At 35.9% G+C, this 22,000-nt stretch overlaps 2 protein-coding genes across 2 annotated transcripts in view; both read right to left on the reverse strand.

Annotated features, from left to right (window-relative positions):
* LOC148951611 (uncharacterized) overlaps positions 1 to 14,320 on the reverse strand; it is a 53,403-nt gene extending 39,083 nt beyond the window's left edge. The window contains exon 1 of the mRNA XM_089090372.1: positions 14,067 to 14,320. Within this exon, the coding sequence (XP_088946498.1) occupies positions 14,067 to 14,084 (18 nt within the window). The 5' untranslated portion in view covers positions 14,085 to 14,320. The remainder of the gene's footprint in view (positions 1 to 14,066) is intronic.
* Positions 14,321 to 15,313: 993 nt separating this feature from the next.
* Positions 15,314 to 22,000, reverse strand: part of LOC148951612 (uncharacterized) — a 31,672-nt gene continuing 24,985 nt past the window's right edge. The window contains exons 2-4 of the mRNA XM_089091163.1: positions 18,725 to 20,198; positions 16,320 to 16,474; positions 15,314 to 15,510 (exon numbers count right to left, since the gene is read on the reverse strand). Of these exons, the coding sequence (XP_088947289.1) occupies positions 15,314 to 15,510; positions 16,320 to 16,474; positions 18,725 to 20,198 (1,826 nt within the window). The remainder of the gene's footprint in view (positions 15,511 to 16,319; positions 16,475 to 18,724; positions 20,199 to 22,000) is intronic.

The raw sequence follows: 22,000 nt of genomic DNA on the forward strand, positions 1-22,000 counted from the left end.
AAAGGTATGGTGGACATTGATGACCACCTTTGTTTCTTTTAATTTATTCGGAGGTGGGACAAAAACTTGTGCTTTTGCCTCGGCTTGTCTTTTGTCATTATATTATTCCAGTTAATATAAGCTAGTGTTCGTTCTTTATTATAGTTTTCTTTGTTATTCAAGCAAAGAAGCTGTAAGTTTCCTACATAAGGGTTTCGGACAAGGTGATTCTAATAGTATACTTTGTATTACGATCATACTCTATGTTTAGGAGTTAAGGGGTACTCTAGCCCTTTTGAAGTTTCTACGACAGCGCTTTCAATAAAAATCTGATATGCCCCAAGGGTATAACTTGCCACCCTTGCCCAGAGGACTGGGGGGGATTTGTCATCCTCAAAGGCCTAATTTCCAGAACAAACTGGCAATCTGAAAATTTTGAGTGGAGGGGATGGGGGGAATGGGGGGCATGAAAGGGGGGTTATTTACCCTCCAATCTTTTTCGACTATAAAAAAGGGAACTAGCGCTCTCAATTTTCAATTGAATGAACTCCTTTTGGAGTTTTTACGACAACGCTATCTGAAAAACCTTATAAAATAGGCACTAGCCCTTTCAATTTCCAATCAAATGAGCCCTTTTAAAGTTTCTACGACAACGCTTTCAATAAAAACCTGATATGCTCCTATGGCATAACTAGCAACCTTTGCCCTGGGGGCTCTGGGGGGCTTTTTTTCCTCAAAAACATAATTTCCTGAACTTTCAACTACGTTGAACAAAATGTCTATCTCTTAACTTTGAATGAATGTGTTTGGGGAAATGGTGGGCGTAAGAGCGGGGGTTAATTACTCTCCACTTACTTTCGACTATTAAAAAGGGCACTAGCCCTTTCAATTTCCAATCAGATGAGTCCTTTTTGAAATATCTACAACAACTTTCTATATAAACCTTATATGTCCCCGGCGCATAACTTTAAACCCTTGTACTGAGGGCTTTGAGGGGATTATCATCCTAAAAGACCTAATTTCCAGAACTTTCAACTACATTGAACAAAACGGATATCCCAAAATTTTGATTGGATATGTTTGGGGAAATGGTGGGTGTGAGAGGGGGGGTTAGTTGCCCTTCAATCACTTTCGACTATTAAAAAGGACACTAGCACTTTCAATTTTCAATTGAATTAGCCTTTTTTGAAGTTTCTAGAACATCACTTTTTATAAAAACCTTATATGCCCCAGGGCACAACTTACAACCCTTGCACTAAGGACTGGGAGGAGGGCTGTCATCCTTAAAGACCTAATTTCCAGAACTTTCAGCTACGTTAAACAAAATGGCTATTTCAAAATTTTGATTGGATGTGTTTGGGGAAAAAGTGGGCATGAGAGGGGAGTTAGTTGCCCTTAAATCACTTTCGACTGTTAAAAAGGGCACTAGACCTTTGAATTTCCAATCAAATGAACCTTTTTCATGTTTCTACGACAAAGATTTCAACAAAAACTTATTTACCCCCAGGATATAACTTATAACCCTTGCCCTGAACACTGTGGGGAGAGTGCCCTGCTCAAAGGAATAATTTCTTGAACTTTAAACTGCGTGCAACAAAATGGCTATCTAAAAATTTTGATTGGATTTGTTTGGGGAAATAGTGGGCGTGGAAGGGGTGTTAGTTGCCTTCCAATCACTTTCGACTATTGAAAAGGACACTAGCAATTTCAATTTTCAATCGAATGAGCCCTTTTTGAAGTTTTTACGACAACGCGTTCTCTAAAAACCTTATATGCCCCCCGGGCCTAACTTACAACTCTTGCCCTGAGGGCTTTGGCTGGGGGGGGTTTGTTTGTCATCCTCAAAGATCTAATTTCCAGAACTTCAAACTACGTTAAATAGAATGGCTATCTCAAAATTTTTATTCGGTGTGTTTGGGGAAAAGGTGGGCGTGAGAGGGGGGTTATTTGCCCTCCAATCACTTTTGACTATTAAAAGGGCCACTATTACTTTGAATTTCCAGTCGAAAATAGTTGCCTTCCAATCAATTTCAACTATTAAAAAGAGCACAAGCCACTCCAATTTCCAATTGAATGAGCCCTTTTCGAAGTTTCTACGACGACCTCTTCGATACGAAGTGCCCTGCTCTAAAGGGAAAAAATATCATTTTGCCAACATCATTCTTATATGCCCCCTGCGCAAAACTTAAAACCCTTGCCCTGAGGGTTGTGGGGGAGTGTCCTCCTCAAAAATATATTTTCTATCTGGATATTAACTACGCTGCACAAAATGGCTTTATCAAAATTTTGATTGGATATGTTTAGGGGAATGATGGGCGTGGGGGGGGGCTATTGGTCCTCCAAGTACTTTTGACTATTAAAAAGGGCAATAGCCACTCCAATTTCTAATCGAATCAGCCCGTTTCGAAGTTTTTACGACAACTCCTTCGATACGAAGTGCCCTGGTATGGAAAACAAAAAAACAAAAAACAAAAAAATAAATAATACATTGTGCCAACATCGCTAATTACTTTGGCAGCGCTATTGCGCTGCCTATGATTAAGTATTCCCACATTTCTATGTATTGGTTATGATTTTTGTGAATTCGTAGGGATTTCAATGTATTGGATAGAATTTTTATAGGTTGGTCTTGATTTCTACAGTCTGGTCCTTATTTCTATGGTTTGATCTTGGTTTCTATGATTTGGCCTGGATTTCTACAGTTTGGTTTTGATTGCAATTGCTTGGTCTTGATTTTAATTTGGTCTAGATTCCTATGATTTGGTCTGGATCTTAAGGGTTGGCCCCTGATATTTATAAATTCATCTGGATTTCTATGCATTGTTCATGATTTCTATGAATTTCCATGAATTTCTGTGCATTGGATATGATTTCTATGGGATTTTTCAGGATTTATAAGTACCAATAATGATTTCTATAGTTTGGTCTGGATTTCTAGAGTTGGCCCTGATTTTTTTTATGAATTCGTCTGGATTTCTGTGCATTGGTATGATCTCTATGAATTCTCTTGAAATTCTATGCATTCGTTATGATTTCTATGGCATTTATCTGGATTTGTATGGATCGGTCATGATTTCTATAGTTTTGTCTCGGTGCCATCGGTCTGGTCTGGGTTTTTAGGGTTGATCCTGATTTTAATGGATTTGTATGGATTTCTATGTTTTGGTTATGGTTTTTATGAATTCATTGGGGTTTCTATGTATTGGCCATGATTTTTCTTTTAGATTGACCATGATTTCTACAGTTTGGTATTGATTTCTATGCATATGTCTGGGTTTCTAGAATCGACCCATGATTTCTACAGTTTGGTCTAGATTCTTATGAATATATTCAGATTTAACGAGGATGGCCTTAATATCTACAGTTTCGTATTGATTTCTATGTTTTGGTCTGGATTCCTAGGGTTGATCGTGGTTTATCTTGTCTGTGCTACCTCAGTTGATACTTCAAAGAACATTTTGGAAGTTTTTCGTTTGAAACGTATGACTTTGAATATTTTTGTAATGTCGTGTTCCGGTTTATATTGTCTGTGCTACCTCAGCTAATGTTTCAAAGTGCATTATGGAAGTTTTTCGTTTTAAAAGTATGACGTAGTCTTGTGTCGTAGTTTATCTTGTCTGGGCTACCTCAGTTGATGTTTCAAAGTGCATTTTTGAAGTTTTTCGTTAGAAACGTATGGCTTAGGATATTTTTGTAGTGTTGCGTCATGGTTTATCTTGTCTGGGCTATCTCGGTTGATCCTTCAATCTGCATTTTGGAAGTTTTTCGTTTGAAACGTAAGACTTCGGATATTTTTGTAGTGTCGTATCACAGTTTATCTTGTCTGTGCTACCTCAGTTGATGTTTCAAAGTGCATTCTGGAAGTTTTTCGTTTGAAATGTATGACAGAGGACATCTTATGTGGTGTTGTATCGCGGTTTATCTTGTTTGTGCTAACTCAGTTGATCCTTCAATCAGCATTTTGGAAGTTTTTCGTTTGAATCGTATGACTTAGGATATTTTCGTAGTTTTGTGTCGTGGTTTATCTTGTCTGTGCTACCTCAGTTGATGTTTTAAAGTGCGTTTGGAAGTTTTTCGCATGAAACGTATGACTTAGGTTTTTTTTAGTGTTTTGTCGTGGTTTATCTTGCCTATGCTACCTCAGTTGATGTTTCAAAGGGCACAGAAAGAAAATTCCTCTTAAAGTTAATTTGGCTAAAAACTTGGACGAAGCAGTTTGTTTCAGGGGACAAAACTGAAAGGTACATATTAATTGGAAAGTGTGAAAAACTACAATTTTATATTTTTGGGATGAAGGGACTTGGACCCTAAAACCCTCCTCTACAACTTTGCGTACCTGTCTATGTGTATGGTATGAGTAATAGCTTCTAGCTTCCGTTTTTTCAGTAATTCCAGTTTTTTTTCCTATATTTGACCTTTCAGACATACAGCAACTGTATTAAATAATGAAGGTTTTTAGCTCCCCCCTCCATCTATTAAAAAAAATTAATAATAATATGTCAGAAGGGTACCTGCATTATTTATTATTAGAATTCCACTTCCACTGGCCCAAGACGTAAAGTGCTGAATTTTTTTTTATTCTTTTAAGAAATAATAATTGTTAGAAATTCTCATACTCAAATGTTTGTTTTGGTGGGGGAGTGAAACTATAAGAGAAAATGCCGATGAAATTACGAAAAAATGCCAGATTTGGATTTAGGGAGCCTTAAATATGGAACATCTCGTGTTTTTTCCTGCAAAATCTGAAAACGTGTACATTTTTTGTGTCACATGTATTACGAATACCATTCTTTATGTTAAAAGCGCGTAATGTTGTTTTACGCAATGAACTATTTGTATATTTTTGGTACTTTTATTTTCATTTACGTTTGGGGTAGGGGTGCCAACTGTTCGGGGGGAGGGTGCAATTGGTCCATCATACATTTTGAATAACATTTTTGAGTTTTCATTAATAAAATAAAAATGGCCATAGAAAATATGTTCAAACGCTTCAAACTTCCACAGTAATATATGTTTTAAAACATGAGTGGCAATATAGAATCAAAATTTTTATGAAAAATGCTCCATATGCAGTTATGTGGTGTTTCGTAATAGATGGCACCATATTTAAACAAAAGAAACAAGGGTGATCAGCAAGAAAAAGGCTAAAGCACAATATACCAAATAACTCAAAAAAGTTTAGCTTTCTTTTGTAGATGTAGTGGTCCACTGATTGTTAGTATTTGAATTTTTGCGGACGAAAAGCATTGTTAAATTTCAGTAATTGGTTTTGCTAATCTTTTTTTATGGTCTTGTGTGGCAGCACTGACGAAAATATGGCACTGCCATAGAAACTTTAAAGTAATCAAAATGTTTTGCATTGAGAGTCTTTAACCCCCCTTTTTAGCCATTGTGACAAAAGCCAGTTGGCTATTTTAATTTTTTGACTCCTGGTCATGAAAGAACGACAGCCAGATGGCTGAAAAATGCCGTGGAAGACCTTCACCCTAAAAATCTCTGATAGAATTGAAGAAACGTGCACGTTGGGCAGCCCGCCTAGGATTGCATCAAATACTAAAGCAATCCGAGGAAAATTCCAGATTAATCCTTGGTTCAAGTAAGTAAAAAAGTTATACAAACCAAGTACAGAAGTAATTGAGTCTATCTTCATCCCAATATCCTTTTCGATAGGTAATCCAGCTAATTCATATTTTTTCTTAAGCAAAAAAAAAACAAAAAACAGAGTAGCAAATGCCAAGACACTTGTGAAAGCCCGATTAAAGCTGAACGGAGAGACGATATACAAGACCATGTTGTTATATATTTAAAGTCTTTGGGCTTTGAATAATTAAGAGCATTTAGGTGCATTATTTGGAAGAAGCAGTTTTTTTCAAATTGTTTCTGGCAGTGGTGCCAATTCTCGAAAGTGTAGAGGGAGGGGCCAAACTGTATTTTTGGAATCCGGATGGGGCAATTTTATTATTAGAAAAGATTTTTTCAGTGAAAATACTAAAAAAAGATGTATTTAATCACAATACCAAGAAATTTACCATTTTAAGGTCTAAGGAGGGGATCCCTCTTTGGTACCCCTGCATAGGGGATTCGTTGACCCAAGAGCTTATGGATGTGTGGTTCAAGCTTTCAAGTAAAATTGTCGATTCTTATTTCGACGAACCAAGAGAACACAAAACTGTTTTTGAACTCTTATTTTTTTTTCACATTATTTTCTTGTCCACTTGAAATGCATAATCCCCTTGTCCTCCAGAAATGCTTACTAGAAATCTTAATTCCATCTACAATAAAAACGAAAATATATACAAAATTGATATTGTTTTTAAATAATAAGAGAATAAAAAGGAACAGTGATTGACCTCTCTACCTCACCATGAGTCAAAAGTTTCAGCTCAATCCCCAACTATTGCCAAGATGTTGCAGATCAGAGGCGTAATTTGCATTGGGGTAGAAGTGGCAACTGTCCCAGCCCGACCCCAGTTTGCCCCCTCCCTCCCCAGGTAAAATTCATTTTCTTCAAAAATATTGTCAAAGCTAAGATGCGCCGGCATAATTCAAGCATCCATAGAACGGGTCAGTTTTCTTTAGTATTAATTAAAAACACTTTTTCCACAAAATAATTTTTTCGAAGAAAAGTAAAGAGCTCCATTAAACAAAAAATGAGCAAAACTAAAATCAAATAATCTACCAAGCGTGAAACTACCACAAATCAGCATTGATAAATAAATGAAACCCAAAACGAACAGAAATTACAATAATTAACCGAGTCAAACTCAAAACGAGCAGAAATTAACATAAGTTCGGCTCAAAATCCCTATTCCTTCCCAAGGCCAGAACATAATTTGCACTATACTAAAAAAAAATACAAATGAATGTGCATTGTCAGTTTAATATACATTTACTGATATTTACTAATCAAAATCTTAATATTATTCTATTTATTAAAGTTATAAAAGTAAAAAAATTTATATTTTTTCAGTAAAGTGCAAATTATGTTCTGGCCTTGGGAAAGCTTAGAGGTTTTGAGCCAAATTTATGTTAATTTCTGCTCGTTTTGAGTTTGACTCGGTTATTTATTGTAATTTCTGTTCGTTTTGGGTTTCATTTATTTATCGATACTGATTTGTGGTAGTTTCACGCTTGGTAGATTATTTTACTTTATTTTTGCTTATTTTTTGTTTAACGGAGTTTATTTACTTTTCTTTGAAAAGCTTTTGGCTATCTCAAATATTTGATTGGATGTGTTTGGGGTAATGATGGGCGTGGGGGATGGGGCTAGTTGCCCTCAAATTACTTGCGACTATTAAAAAGGGTACTAGTGCTTTGAAGTTCCAATCGAATGAGCCTGTTTTGAAGTTTCTACGACAACGCGTTCTATAAAAACCTCATATGCCCCCAGGGTATGACTTAAAACCCTTGCCCTGAGGGTTGTGGGGGAGTGTCCCCCTCGAAAACATATTTTCTATCTGGAAATGAAGTATACTGAACAAAATGGCTATCTCAAAATTTTGATTGGATGTGCTTGGGGGAATAAGGGGCGTGGGGGGGGGGCTAGTTGCCCTCCAATCACTTTCGACTATTATAAAAGGGTACTAGCCCTTTGAATTTCCAATCGAATGAGCCTTTCTTGAAGTTTCTACAACAACGCCTTCTATAAAAACCTTATTTACCCCCAGGGCATAACTTAAAACCCTTGCCCCGAGGGTTGTAGGGAAGTGTCCTCATCAAAAACATATTTTCTATCTGGCAATCAACTACGCTGGACAAAATGGCTATCTCAAAATTTTTATTGAATGTGTTTCGGGGACTGATGGGCGCGGGGATGGGAGGGGGGGGGGCTAGTTGCCCTCCAATCACTTTCGACTATTAAAACGGGCACTAGCCCTTTGAATTTCCAATCGAATGAGCCTTTTTTGAAATTTCTACGACAAAGCCTTCTATAAAAACCTTATATGCCCCCCAGGGCATAACTTAAAACCTTTGCCCCGAGGGTTATGGGGGAGTTTCTTCCGCAAAAACATAATTTGAATCTCCAATCGAATGAGCCTGTTTTGAAGTTTCCACGACAATACCTTCTATAAAAACCTTATACGCCCCCAGGGCATAACTTAAAACCCTTGCCCCCTGGGCTGTTGGTGAGTTTCCTCCTAAAAAACATATTTTCCATCTGTAAATTAACTACGCTGAACAAATAGCTTATCTCATAATTGTGATTGGATGTTTTGGGGAAAATGATGGGCGTGGGGGGGGGGCTAGTTGCCCTTCAATCACTTTCGACTATTAAAAAGGGCACTAGCCACGAGTAGCCACTCCAATTTCCAATTGAATGAGCCCTTTTCGAAGTTTCTACGACAACTCCTAAGCGATACGAAGTGCCCGGGCGGAGAAAAAACACATTGTGCCCACATCGTTCTTTACTTAGGCAGGGCTAGCGCGCTGCCTATGATATCTTTACCTTATGGTACTATATGGCTCATTTTTCATTTTTCACCGTCATTTTCACTTTGGGAAAATTGGCTCCAACTTTGCCTCTCCCCCCACCATGATTTTGACTAAATTACGTCACTGTTACAGATGTGCTATTTTGATACACTGGACACATAATAATAATCATAATTTATTTATTGCCCACTATGAACAAAAAGAAGTAGAGTAAATCAAAACTATAAAACAAAACAAAAACTTACACACTTAACAATTATCAGAGGCAACGCTATAGCGTTAAATATAGTAAAGGCCATACAACTCCAATGTTTTATTATTTATTATTATTTATTTTTTTCCCAGAGGCACTTCAAATGGAAGGGGTCGTCGTATAAACTTCCAAGGGGGCTCATTCGATTGGAAATTGAGAGTTCTAGTACCTTTTTCAAGGGTCAAAAGTCATTGGAAGGCAAGTAACACCCCTTCTACGCCCACCATTTCGTTAAACATATCCAATCAAAATTTTGAGATAGCCATTTTGTTTTACGTAGTTGATTTTCAGATTTAAATTTTGTTTTTGAAGAGGACACTCCCCCCACAACCTTCAGGGCACGGGTTGTAAGTTATGCCCTGGGGCACATAAGGTTTTTATTGAATGCTTTGTCGTAGAAACTTCAAAAAGGACTCATTCGAATGGAAATTCAAAGGGCTAGGGCTCTTTTAATAGTCGAAAGTGATGAGAGGGCAACTAACCTCTCTCTCACGCTCACGTCTTTCCGAAACACATTCAATCAAAATTTTGAGATAACCATTTTGTTCAACGTAGCTGAAAATTCTGGAAATTAGGACTTTGGGGATGACAACCCCCCCTCACAACCCACAGGCCAAGGGTTGTAAGTTGTACCCTGGGGGCATATAATGTTCTTATAGAAAGTATTGTCGTAGAAACTTCAAAAAGGGCTCATTCGGATTGAAATTTAAATGAATAGTGCCCTTTTTAATAGTCGAAAGTAATTGGAAGGCAATTAACACCCCTTCCACGCCCACCGTTTCCCCAAACACATCCAATAAAAACTTTGAGGTAACCATTTTGTTGAACATAATTGAAAGCTCTGGAAATTATATTTTTGAGCAGGACACTTTCTCCACAGTCTTCAGGGCAAGGGTTACAAGTTATGCCCTGAGGGTATATATGGTTCTTATGAAAGGAACGCTCGTATAAAATTCAAAGAGGGCTCATTTGATTAGAAATTGAAATTTCTAAATGACTCTTAAGCGTCAAAAGATATTGGAGGGTAACCAGCTCCTCCAAACCCTTTTTTCGCAAATGTATCCTATGAAAATTTTGAGATAGCCATTTTGTAAAAATAATTCAAAGACCATATAAAAAACAAATACGGTGTCGACACAACACCCCAGGCCCTGGTGACAGGCGTTGTAAGTTATGCTCTTGGGGTTATATATGGTTCTTATGGAAGGGATGCTCGTATAAACTTCAAATTGGGCTAATTTGATTGGAAATTGAAAGTTCTAGTTCACTTTTTAAGAGTCAAAATAGATTGGAGGGCATCTAGCCCGTTGATCATCAAACCTATCCAATAAGAACTTTGAGATAGTCTTTTTGAAAAATAGTTCTAAGACCATATAAAGAAAACTCCGGGTCGACACAGCCCCCCAGAGCCCGATGGCAGGCGTTGTAAGTTATGCCCTGGGGGAATATATGGTTCTTATGGAGGGGATGCTCGTAAAAACTTCAGAGGGCTCAATTGATTGGAAATTGAAATTTGAAGTTCAGTTCTTGAGAGTCAAAAGAGATTGGTGGGCAACTAGTCCCCCTCCATGCTCCTTTTCCCCCAAATGCGTCCGATAAAAATTTTGAGATAGCCATTAAGTTAAAAATTGTTCAAACTTACTTGGTATTGGACGTGATCGCCTCTTAATAGGTTGCAAGCTACAGCTGCAATCCGGATGTTTTTCAAGTCAAGAGACTGTAAGTTTCCTATATAGGAGTTTCTGAGGAGGTGGTTTTAGTAGTGTAGTGTATATTAGACAGGAGTTACACGCAGATAGAGAATCATCATTTGAGATAATTGCAAATTTTCGTTTTTTGGGCCTTCCTACTGACATTATGTAACTGGTTGGGTTAAAAAAGGTTTTCTTTTTGAAGGCTTTTGAATTGTTGTAATCCTTTGTTAAAATCTAAAATAAAAAAAACTGTCCTTCATTAAAAAACTAGAAAAAAATAGTTTAGAGTAAAGATCGAGGCATTGCATATATTTATATATATAAATATATATATATATATATATATATATATATATATATATATATATATATATATATATATATATATATATATATATATATATATATATATATATATATATATATATATATATATATATATATATATATATATATATATATATATATATATATATATATATATATATATATATATATATATATATATATATATATATATATATATATATATATATAAATATATGCAATGCCATATGTATATATATATATATATATATATATATATATAATATATATGCATATATATATATATATATATATATATATATATATATATATATATATATATATATATATATATATATATATATATATATATATATATATATATATATATATATATATATATATATATATATATATATATATATATATATATATATATATATATATATATATATATATATATATATATATATATATATAAATATATATATACTTACTGCAGAAGAAATCATCGAAGATGAGGTTGGTTGTGACGAAAGATGTACACCGGCAAGGTTGAAAATGAGGCCAAAGCTGAGATAATAGACAAAAAACTTTGATTAAAAGTAGCAAGGATGCGTCTTGTCAAGAACCTACCCAGGAACAACTGCTAGCAGCCAAACATAAAAAACTAATTTTAATGTCTGGTGCTGAAAAATTCAACGAGAAACCGACCAAAGGCATTCAGTTTTTGCAAGAAGAAGGGCTATTGTACACATATTAGATTCTACTGAGGTCGCTATGTTTCTTCGGGATAATTCCCGGCTGGACAAGAAAATGATTGGTGAATATTTGAGCAATCTTGAAAACTTGGAAATATTTAATGCCTTTGCAAAGTCTTTCGATTTTTCGAATAAGAGTATATATTTAGCTTTGCGAGCATGCCTTGAATAATTTCGTCTTCCTGGAGAAGCGCCACTTATTCTTAAGCTAATTAAAGAATTTGCAGACCATTGGCATAAGTCGACTGGAGAACCATTCTCGAGCAGTGATGCAGCGTTTACTCTAGCCTACGCAGTTATCATGCTGAACACAGATCAACATAATAAGACTGCTAAGAAACATAATGTCCCCATGACGGAGACTGACTTCATATCAAACAGTTCATGGTAACGAACTTTAAGTAAGGAGCGACCCGGCTCAATAGTAACCGAAACTCTAAGAAACGGAATTCTGATACGAATAGATACATTAGAAGAATCAGATTTTTATGGTGATTTCAAATATATAAGTTTCATCAAGTTTAGTCTTACCCATCAAAAGTTACGAGCCCGAGAAAATTTGCCTTATTTTTGAAAAAGGGGGGAAACAACCCTTAATAGTCATAGAATTTTAATGAAAATCATATTATCAGATTCAGCGTATCATAGAACCCTACTATAGAGGTTTCAAGCTCCTATATGAAAAAATTGGGAATTTTGTATTTTTTGCCAGAAGAAAGATCACGGATGCGTTTTTATTTGTTGTTTGTTTTTGTTTTTTTTTTTCCAGGGGTGGCCGTATCGATCCAGTAGTCCTAAATTATCGTCAGACGACTCATCCAAATGGAAATTAAAAATTCTTATGCTCTTTTTTAAGTAACCAAAAAAATTGGAGGGCCACTTGATCGCTTCCCACGCTCATTTTTTCCCGATTTAAGCCATTAAAAGTTTTGAGATAGCCTTTTTGTATAACATTGTTATAAACGTAATTAATATGTCTTTGAAGATGACTTAATCCCCCACAGCTCCCGGGAGAAAGGGCTGCAAGTTATGAACTTTGCCCATTGTTTACATATAGTATTGGTTATTGGGAAGTATGCAGGTGTTTTCAGGAGGAATTTTTTTTTAAGTGGAGGGTCGGGGGCAGAGTAGGGATTAAGGGGAAGGATCCTTCCATGGATGATATTTCCTTGGGGGAAGGGACCCAGGGTATTTCCCAGCATTATTTAAAAAACGATCAGAAATTAAATATACGCTAAAGTTTGACTCAGTCTCACAACTTGATTTTTTAAAACAATAAAAAACTTTAGCGTAAAGAGCGAGGCATTGAGGAGGGGTCAGTCCCTTTCATATGCGGAACAATTTCTGTTCGTTTTAAGTTTAATGTCGCTCCTTACTTTCAGTTAAAACAAACTTGTTTTTTTTAGTTAATGAAATTTAAGAGGTGTCAATTGTGGTGAAAACTTTGACCAAGAAATGCTTACTACAATTTACAATGCAATTAGGAGTGAAGAAATTGTAATGCCAGCTGAACAGAGTGGAATTGTCCGAGAAAGCTAAAAGTCGAAAGTTTTATTAGGTAGAAGTTCCAACTCTGAAAGAATACCAAACAAATTACTTGTTTGAGTGTTAAATTGTAATCTTATTCTAGTTACTAAGGGATGAAGTTCGTTCCTTACTGTAATGATTCAGACAAAACAGACAGAAAGACAAAAATGGGATGAACTTAAGCTGATTGTTGTCTAATATAGATGTTCTTTGTTTGATGAAAAAATTACAAACAGGAAAAAGCCTATGGCTTTTTCGTAATTGGAATTGTAAGAGACGACCTGGCTACAACCTACGATTATGACGTCATTGATAAATATTTAACATGAAATATCCAGTTTTTCGTAAAAAATTGATTCTATTTTAAAAACAATTATTTTTAATTACAAAAAGTTCTTAACCCCATTAATTTCCTTTAAAATGAGCCATTGAACAACTCTCTACGATGTTCCAGTGTCAAGCTATCTGTGGAAAAAAAAGATGCCGTTTAGGCATAATGCTGTAGTAGCTGCCACTTTTCTTGATTTTCAAGCCAATATATTTCCCTTGCTGTTCAAGCCAAGGGACAGAAAGTTTCCTATAAAGGGGTTTCGGACAAGGCGATTCTAAAGGAGTAATTTTTGTTTTGGTCTGACTCTATTTTTAGGAGTTATGGGTTATTATATTTCTTAACATTGGACGTGATCATCTTTTACTAGGTTGCTAGCTACCGCTGCAACCCGGATTAGAATGTCGTTAAGAAAAATAAACTGTGACCTATGAAAAATCTGAAAAGAAACTCCCCTGGTGTTTATTTCACCTCTTAGTGTAAACAGCTAGGAATTTAATAGTCCTTCTTTCTCATGATAATAGAAAGTCATTAAGAAAACAACTCTGGCCCATGAAAAATATCGAAAAACTGAAACTGGTTTCAGTTTCACCTCTTAGTGTACGAGGCATTGTGGTTAGAAAAAAATTCTAAGCTAAAAGAATAAAACATTACAAGTTGAAAAAAATAATGAGAGAGAGGGGGTATTGGGGCCCTGGAGGGGAACATGGGAACCCCAACTCCTGTTGCAAGCTCGGTGATAGAAAACTAATATGCTCAGGACCATTACATTACAAAAGGTATACCTGGCCGGTGGTAGCCATTATAATTTTTGGAGATCGAAAAAGGTTTCATTGACCATCAAAAGAATATGTCTATCCTGCAAGGATCTCAAATCAGTGTGGTATGCACATTCCTGAATGATGCTGATTTTACCATAGGAAATCTCGGGTCTCACTTCCGATTCCTACATCAGATATAAAGTCCATAAAATTAATGGAAAAACTGCTTAAATGCTACAAAATTGTCGTTGGAAAAGAAATCATGTCGTTATCTGTAATTGTAGTTAATAGGACCGTCTGTGACTTTGGTTACTAAACGTCTGTGACTAAAGTAATGCAATGGTACAGACTGTCGTGGTATTTGTTATATTGTTTCACCGAGAAAATAAACTTGGCATGCAATGTTTCCAAGAAATGCTCTTATCACCGGAAGCTGATATAATGTTTTGGGTGTATTGGGACGTATTAAAAGGATACGAGGGGTTGGCAAGTCCCCCCTCGTATCCCTTATGGGCATACTAGTACAGATAGATAGCATACCACTATTATAGTTAAGATGTATTTGGTAGTGAGAGTAGTTGCGAGGATTTGTAGACGCATATCAAGGGTAGTACAAAGGTGTATAGGATTTAATGAAGCATGCTATTTGTCTTCTAGGTTATTCTCTCTATATCTTAATTAAATAAAAAAACAAGGTTTTTCAACTAAAAATTTGGAGCAATATCAACGAACATAAATTATTACGCACGTGAGGGGGGCTGCACCTTCCTCGACACCTCGCTCTTTACGCTAAAGTTTGAATTTTTTCCCAATTCTTCAAAATTGACTCGTGAATCACAAGGTTCATTTAATTAAAGCAATAACAAGCTGTTTTAAAAGGAGTAAAAAAAAATAGCATAAAGAGTGATTGTTTAGGAGGGTTGACCCCCCTCGTATATGTAAGAATTTATATTCGTTTTAAGTTTCAATGTTGTTCTTTACTTTCAGTTGAAAAACTTTTTTTTATTTAATTTCTGATCTTTTTTAAATAATCCCAGGAAATCTGGCCCCACTCTCACGGAAAAATCACTCCTCCCCACGGATATATCCTCTAGACCATACAATTCTGGTTAAAAATTTATTTAATCAACTAAAAGTTTTTTTTATTTAATCAACTAAAGGAATAATTGGAAATTTTGTCGGACCAGGATGTTGCTGATTACGTTACCATCATGAGCGTTCAACATAGGATTTTCCCACATTAAGAATACATTCTGCACCTAACATTGTCATTACAATCTGAAACGGAATGTTACAAACCAAAATTGAACTATTAGCACATTCATGCAAGGGTTAAGGTCAACAAAGGTATTTTCTTGAACAAATCTACCTTCGTCATTAAATACGTCGGTAACTCCCATCCAATCGCAAGACTTCTCAACTCTGGAAGAATTGTTTTTGGGACGGGTATCTGGAAGGCAACGGGTATCTGAAGCAGAGAAGCAATTTCTCATTGTACTACAAGTGGGTTTCGTTAAATTTCTAGGAATATTATACGTATGTTTTTGAGTCTATTCTGTTTTGTGTCATGGCTTGTGGATCAACACAAACGTCTAGGAAAATTTGTTTTGGGGGGAAAGTGGGAGTAAGAGGAGGTACCAATGCACAAAAAGATCCATCATTTTTGGCTGAGTTATTGAACTGAAAATTAAAGAGATTTTTATGGTTGGGATCGGGGTGTAGAGGGCTGTAAGAAGATTTCGAATCTTGTGTTGGGGGAAAAGTGGTGAAATATTTTCCTTTAGAACAATAAAATGCGTAATCTAATCCTCTAAAGTCCTCGAAGTAAGCCACGGTGTTTTGTTCATGCTTGCCGTCCAACAGGCTCTTTCATTAGCGTCAATTTGGAAAGAATGACTTGGGGCATGTTCCCCCTAAATTTTTTTCCCTCCTAGATTTCACAAAAAACTCCCTTTTTTGGTATTTTCTTGGAAAATAAAATTCCGGTATTTGCATTGAAAACATTAAAAACAACAACAAACCCTCTCTAGGTTTTGACAAAAATTAAAATCCTCCCATCCTATTTTTTGGAAATGGATCCCACCAGGCTCTTTTGCTAGCTTGTGTATTACTGCCCTCGCCTCTTAGTTTCTGTGCAAAGGAAACAACATCAATCAAAATAAAAAAAATTATCAAAAATAACGATTTAATTATAAGTAAAAAAACATATTTATAACCACAATAGGTTGGCAAGGCACCTAGAACAAAATTTCTTATCCGCATTGACTGCTTATCTACCGTATCCAACAACGGGGGGTAATTGAGGTGCACCATATGATGTTGAAACTGGAGCACCGTATGTTGACTGGGGTGCACCGTATCCTTTCTCTGGAGCCTTGTATCCATTCTTTGGGACACCATATGAAGACTTAAGTTTCTTTGGGGTGCCATAACTATACAAAAGTGAAAATAGTAAGTTAAGGGTGACGATTTTTATCATAAGGTAAAAACTTTAAAATTTAGAGCCGACAATACATTTTTTCTCTTGGTTTCGTAATTAACCACTAACATATACAATTCGTTTTCCCGATTTCTGCATAATAAAAGACCGAAAAAAATAAACATTAATGCAGATACAAGATGAAACGGTTCTGGTTTTACAAGCATCGACTTAATGCACTCGTTTAAAGACTGTACAAAACCATTCCTAGACTTACTAAATATCTTTTAAAGATGAAGAGAGTAAATTTTGGAGTAAACCTCGATAACCTCATAACCTATGAATAAAATATAACCTCTTTTCAAAAATAAAATCACCACTGAGGGTTATCACACTTAAATCTTTTCAAAATTGATAATTGTGAAGTATGGTACTAAACTGAAGCTAAATTCTCTGTACAGTTTAAATTTAGTATAAGTTAAGATTGACTAATTTTAACTTAGGCCCGTTTAAGTAAGATTTCAAAGTGCAAGATATTGAAACATTATTTACAACAACTCGTGGCTTGAGAAAGGATTTAAGAGATCTTCTACTATTAAGCATGATTTTTCTGCTCTTTTGAATGGTCTATGTGGGGACCCTATAAAACCCTCTGCTGCGTAACTACAAAAAAATCAGTCTTATCCTAATATTTAAATACAAAAAAAAACAAGTTTTTTCAACTGAAAGTAAGGAGCATCCTTAAAACTTAAAATTTTATCGGGCTCGTAGCGTTCGATGTGTAACACTAAACATAATGAAACTTATATATTCGGAATCAGAATAAAAAGCCAAATCTTTTGACATATCTATCGGTATCAAAATCTCTATTTTTCAGAGTTTTGATTACTTTTGAGCCGCGTCGCTCCTAACTTACTGTTCGTTACCACGAACTATTGATACGTCACCACTTTTCCTGTAAGTGAATGTATCCTACAACCGAAATTATTTTATTCTGCTTGTTTATTTTCACTATCATTAACTGCCTAAGAAAAAGACAACCTGATATTACAACAGAAACATCAGCTGATATTAACTAGATTATGGAGTGTTCAAAATCTTTACTAAGAGTTTTCTCTGAACAAGTTGTCGAGCATTTGAACATTTTTAATGTCAGTTTGAAAACTGTTGGAAGCAATTAAAGTGTGCGGTTGAAATACATCCTGAAGATTAGTAGTGAAAATTTTTTTGTGATTATAAGGATTTAAATTTTATACGATGAAAAATTAGCTGAAATACTTATCAACAAACAACACCATGAGAGTGAATTGAGGGGGGAAGGGTCTTTTCACCCCAAATAAATACCCCTCTCGGACATAGATAAAACCTTTAGTTTCCTTTATAATTTCTCATGTTCATAAATACATATTTTTTTAACATTGATTCTGAAGTTGTTTTATACCCCCCCCCCCCCCGCTTCTCTAAAAATCAAACGCTGAGTTTTGACACTGTACGACAAAACAATGTGAATTTTGATAAGGATGGTTCGAGATTGTAACGGCTACTATTGATTGCTAATGTTATCTAAAGTTATCTTTAGAATTCATTTGAATTTTCTATTCGAAGATTTTCAGAAGATATGACTGTTTTTTCAAAAAAAAAGAAACATTCATTGTCGAGGTTAGCAGGAAAAGTTTAAGTGGCGTGATAATTTGAATTGTGAGATTTACTGCCAGCTGAGATTTACTAACGACTGTTTTTGAGCTCATTGCTTTCCGTAGTTATAACCATTTCTCTGTATCTTATTTGTTTTCAACGATCGCTAGAATTACCTGGCTGTATTATTACACACTGTGTCCTTTTACCACGCTTCCAAAAGTAACTATAAAATTGGGGCTTTAGATCTGAAAATTATTCAGCTGTATTTTGGAATTCTTAAAAACACTTTCTTATAAAATTGATTGATAGTTAATAACAGAAAAAAGCCAAGACTAAGATTTATTTTTCCTTCTCTTTAAAAAAAAAGAAAAAAAAAATATAGGTAGGTTGTGTAAACCCCGAATTTAATTACTCCAGTCAATCTACTTATTAATGTGAATAATGTACAATCTAGTTTGCAGTTGACATTTTGAGACGTTTCTTTTCTATTAGGGAGTTAGTTGATAGTTCTCGTACATAGTAGATTTTAGCTTGGAAGCAATACAAACAGCTAAATTTTTCAATTACCTTATTGTTGCAGTATTCTAACGGAAATCAATTTAATTGGAAGTAATGAGACACTTACCCTGAAGAGGGAACTCCATATGAAGGTGGAGAAGGGTGTATTGGGGCAGGAGCATGATAAGCTGGGGCTGGAACATGATAATCTGGGGCTGGAACATGATAAGCTGGGGCCGGCACATGATAAGCTGGAGTTGGATGAGCTGGGGCTGGAGCATGCGAAGAATAAGACTGAGGAGGTGCAGAATATGCTGGAGCAGGTATAGAATATGCTGGAGTTGGGGCAGAATATGTCGATATAGGTGCAGAGTAGGCTGGTGCAGCAGCTGGAGCAGGTGCCGAATAAGATGGAGCAGCGACTAGAGCTGGTGCGGAGTATGCTGGACCAAAATGAGATTGAGCTACTGCAGGTTCTGAATAAGATTGTTGAGCAGCAGGTGCAGAATAAGATTGTTCGGGGGCATATGCAGAATAAGACTGCTTTGGAGCCGGTGCTGAATAAGCTGAAGCTTCAACAGGAGCTGGCGCAGAGTATGCTGGAGCTGCCGCTGGTGCTGAATAGAATAAAGCTGCAACGGGTGCTGAGTAAGATTTTTGGCCAGCAGGAGCAGGATATGTTGGAGCTGGTGCTGAATATGTTGGTGCAGATGCTGAATATGATGGAGCAGTTACCTGAACTTGTGCGGAGTATAGTGGGGCTGCTGCTGGGGCTGAATAGGATGAAGGTCCTGTGGGTGTTGAGTAAGATTGCTGAGCAATAGGTGCAGAATAAGATTTTTGTGGAGCAGCTGCTGAATAAACCGGAGCTGCAACAGGAGCTGGTGCAGAGTAAGCTGAAGCAGCTACCGGTGCTGAATAGGATGGAGCTGCTGCAGGTGCTGAGTAGGATTGCTTAGCAGCATGCGTGGAATAAGATGGTGGCGGAGCAGATGAAGAATAAGAATGTTGTGGAGCAGGTGCTGAATAATTTGGAGCAGCAACAGGAGCTGGTGCAGAGTATGCTGGAGCTGCTAATGGCATCGGATAGGCCGGTGATGCTGCAGATGCTGAGTAAAATTGTTGAGCAGCGGGTTCAGAATAGGATTGCTGTGGATAAGGTGCAGAATAAGACTGTTTGACTGCAGGTGCGGAATAAGATTGCTGTGGAGCATTCTCAGAATAGTATTGCTGTGGAGCAGGTGCATAATAAGACTGGTGAGGAGCAAATTCAGTGTGAGACTGCTGTAGAGCAGGCACAGAGTAGAACTTCTGTGGAGCAGGTGCAGAGTAAGACTGAACTTCAGGAGCAGAATAAGAATCAGTGGCTGGCTCAGCATAAGAAGTAGCAGCTGAAACTGATTGTGTGGAATAAGATGCTGCTGCTGAAGCTGCTGGTGCATCATAGGATTGTGCCGTAGGAGCGGAATAAGATGAAACAGGAGGAGCAGCATACGTTGTAGCAGCTGGAGCAGGTGCACTATAAGATGCAGGTGCTGCTGGAGCGTTATAAGATGTGGCTGCAGGTAAAGTAGCAGATGTTCCATAATCACTAAAAAAATCTAAAATTTTAAAACTTATAATATAATTGTGCTTAGATATATGTTACCTTGTTCTGTTTAATTGTGAAATGTTTGCTATAAAAATTCAAACTATAAATGTTGACCACAGTTTTAGCAATATGCCGAAATACTGGGGAGACAAAAATAAATGTATGTCTTTTTACAAAATTATGTTTGCTATCGTGGCTTACAACCTTCTTGGAATTTTTAATATTTCACCAGAACGAGATTTAAAGTTTATGGGGATTAATGGGGAGAGAAAAAACAAACACAGTTTTTAATAAACAAAAAAAAGGACGGCCCATTTAAACGAAAATTTTTATTTCAGAAGAATCTACCTTTTATAAGTCCTGTAAAATGTTCTAAATATAGAAAATAATATAGAAAAATATAGATATAATATAAATATAGAAAATAAATACCTTCGAAGAAAAATTAATCAAAACCATTTTTCTGCATTGGTTATACTTTTTGAAGCATAGCATTATCATTTGGACTAAGGTTTATCGTTAAATCGATCTATATATCAGTGATGTGAAATTACAAAATAATTAGTGCTTGCATGAGAGTATTTCTTCTGGATTTGTTGCTATATCTTTAAATATTACATTGTATGACAACGAAACAAGCATATATAAGAAAATTGCCAAAATAACAATTACGGGATGTCAAAAAAAAAAAAAAATACAAGGTAGGAGATAACAGAGGAGGCCACCCCAGTGCGAGAACACCACAACAAAATTCATACAAATATCTATTATTCATCAATCCCAACATCCAGACAAAGAACTATTTTTGAAATATGTTTTTTTAAAAGAAAATCGGCTCTTGAAACTTGGGAAAATTTTTACTAAATTAGGTTTATTTACAATATGAGGAATCTGGTATCTGATTGAGAATCTAGCTCTTTCTGGTTTAATTGGAGGAAGGCGATACTTATTGGAGCGGACGTGATGGGCAGGAGAAGAAGAAGATATTTATTTCGAGAAATTACTATCACAAGCCCTGAAGGGCCGAATTCGAATTTTGAAGTCCATAAAAAAAACAAGCAAGAAAATCATAACAAAAGCACAACAACTAAAAAATTGGCAACCAATGCAAAAAAATAAAAATAAATAAATAATTAAATATCGGAATGCTATATGATTCCTTTGTTACTTATATTAAAAACTGCAAAATGGCAACTAGTTAAAAAAGATAAAAACTGCTAAAACTGAAAAAATAAATAATATACACATTAACAAATGTTTAAAAAACAACATAAAAAGGGGATAGGGAACAAAAAAAAAAGTATAAAGAAAAACGAGCTGTTTCTTTTATTATATAAGAGAAAAGACAAAATTTATGTACAAATTAACCACTATTTATTATATCAGTAAAAAAAGGGATAAAAGATTTCTTATACCGCAAGGTAGTACAAAGAATGGGAGATAAGGTGGGGATAGGCTGGGAGACAGTTCGTGGAGGACGATTTCTATCAGGTACATGGTATTCAGGGAAAAGGTTCGCAGTACGGGGGTTCAAAAGTGCCAACTTACCAAAACGGAGGCACAAATTATTTCTTCGTCTCTCGAGGGTCTCTAGGTTTGAAATATTTAACAAATGCAAATACGGTATCTTGCCCTCTTTAAAAATAATTCTTAGAGCTCTCTCTTTGACATTTTCAATTTTTTGTGTTTTCTTCATTTGAGAGGCCAGCGTGCCACACAGGACAAGCTTACTCTAATATTGTACGCACAAAAGAAATGTATACTTGTAGTAAATGTGAATGGGGGTAACTGAATTTGTTTAAAAGTTTAAGG

Source organism: Artemia sp. Qi Xiang Cuo, chromosome 6 (assembly GCF_049724085.1).
Source record: "Artemia sp. Qi Xiang Cuo chromosome 6, ASM4972408v1, whole genome shotgun sequence".
NCBI lineage: Eukaryota > Metazoa > Arthropoda > Branchiopoda > Anostraca > Artemiidae > Artemia > Artemia sp. Qi Xiang Cuo.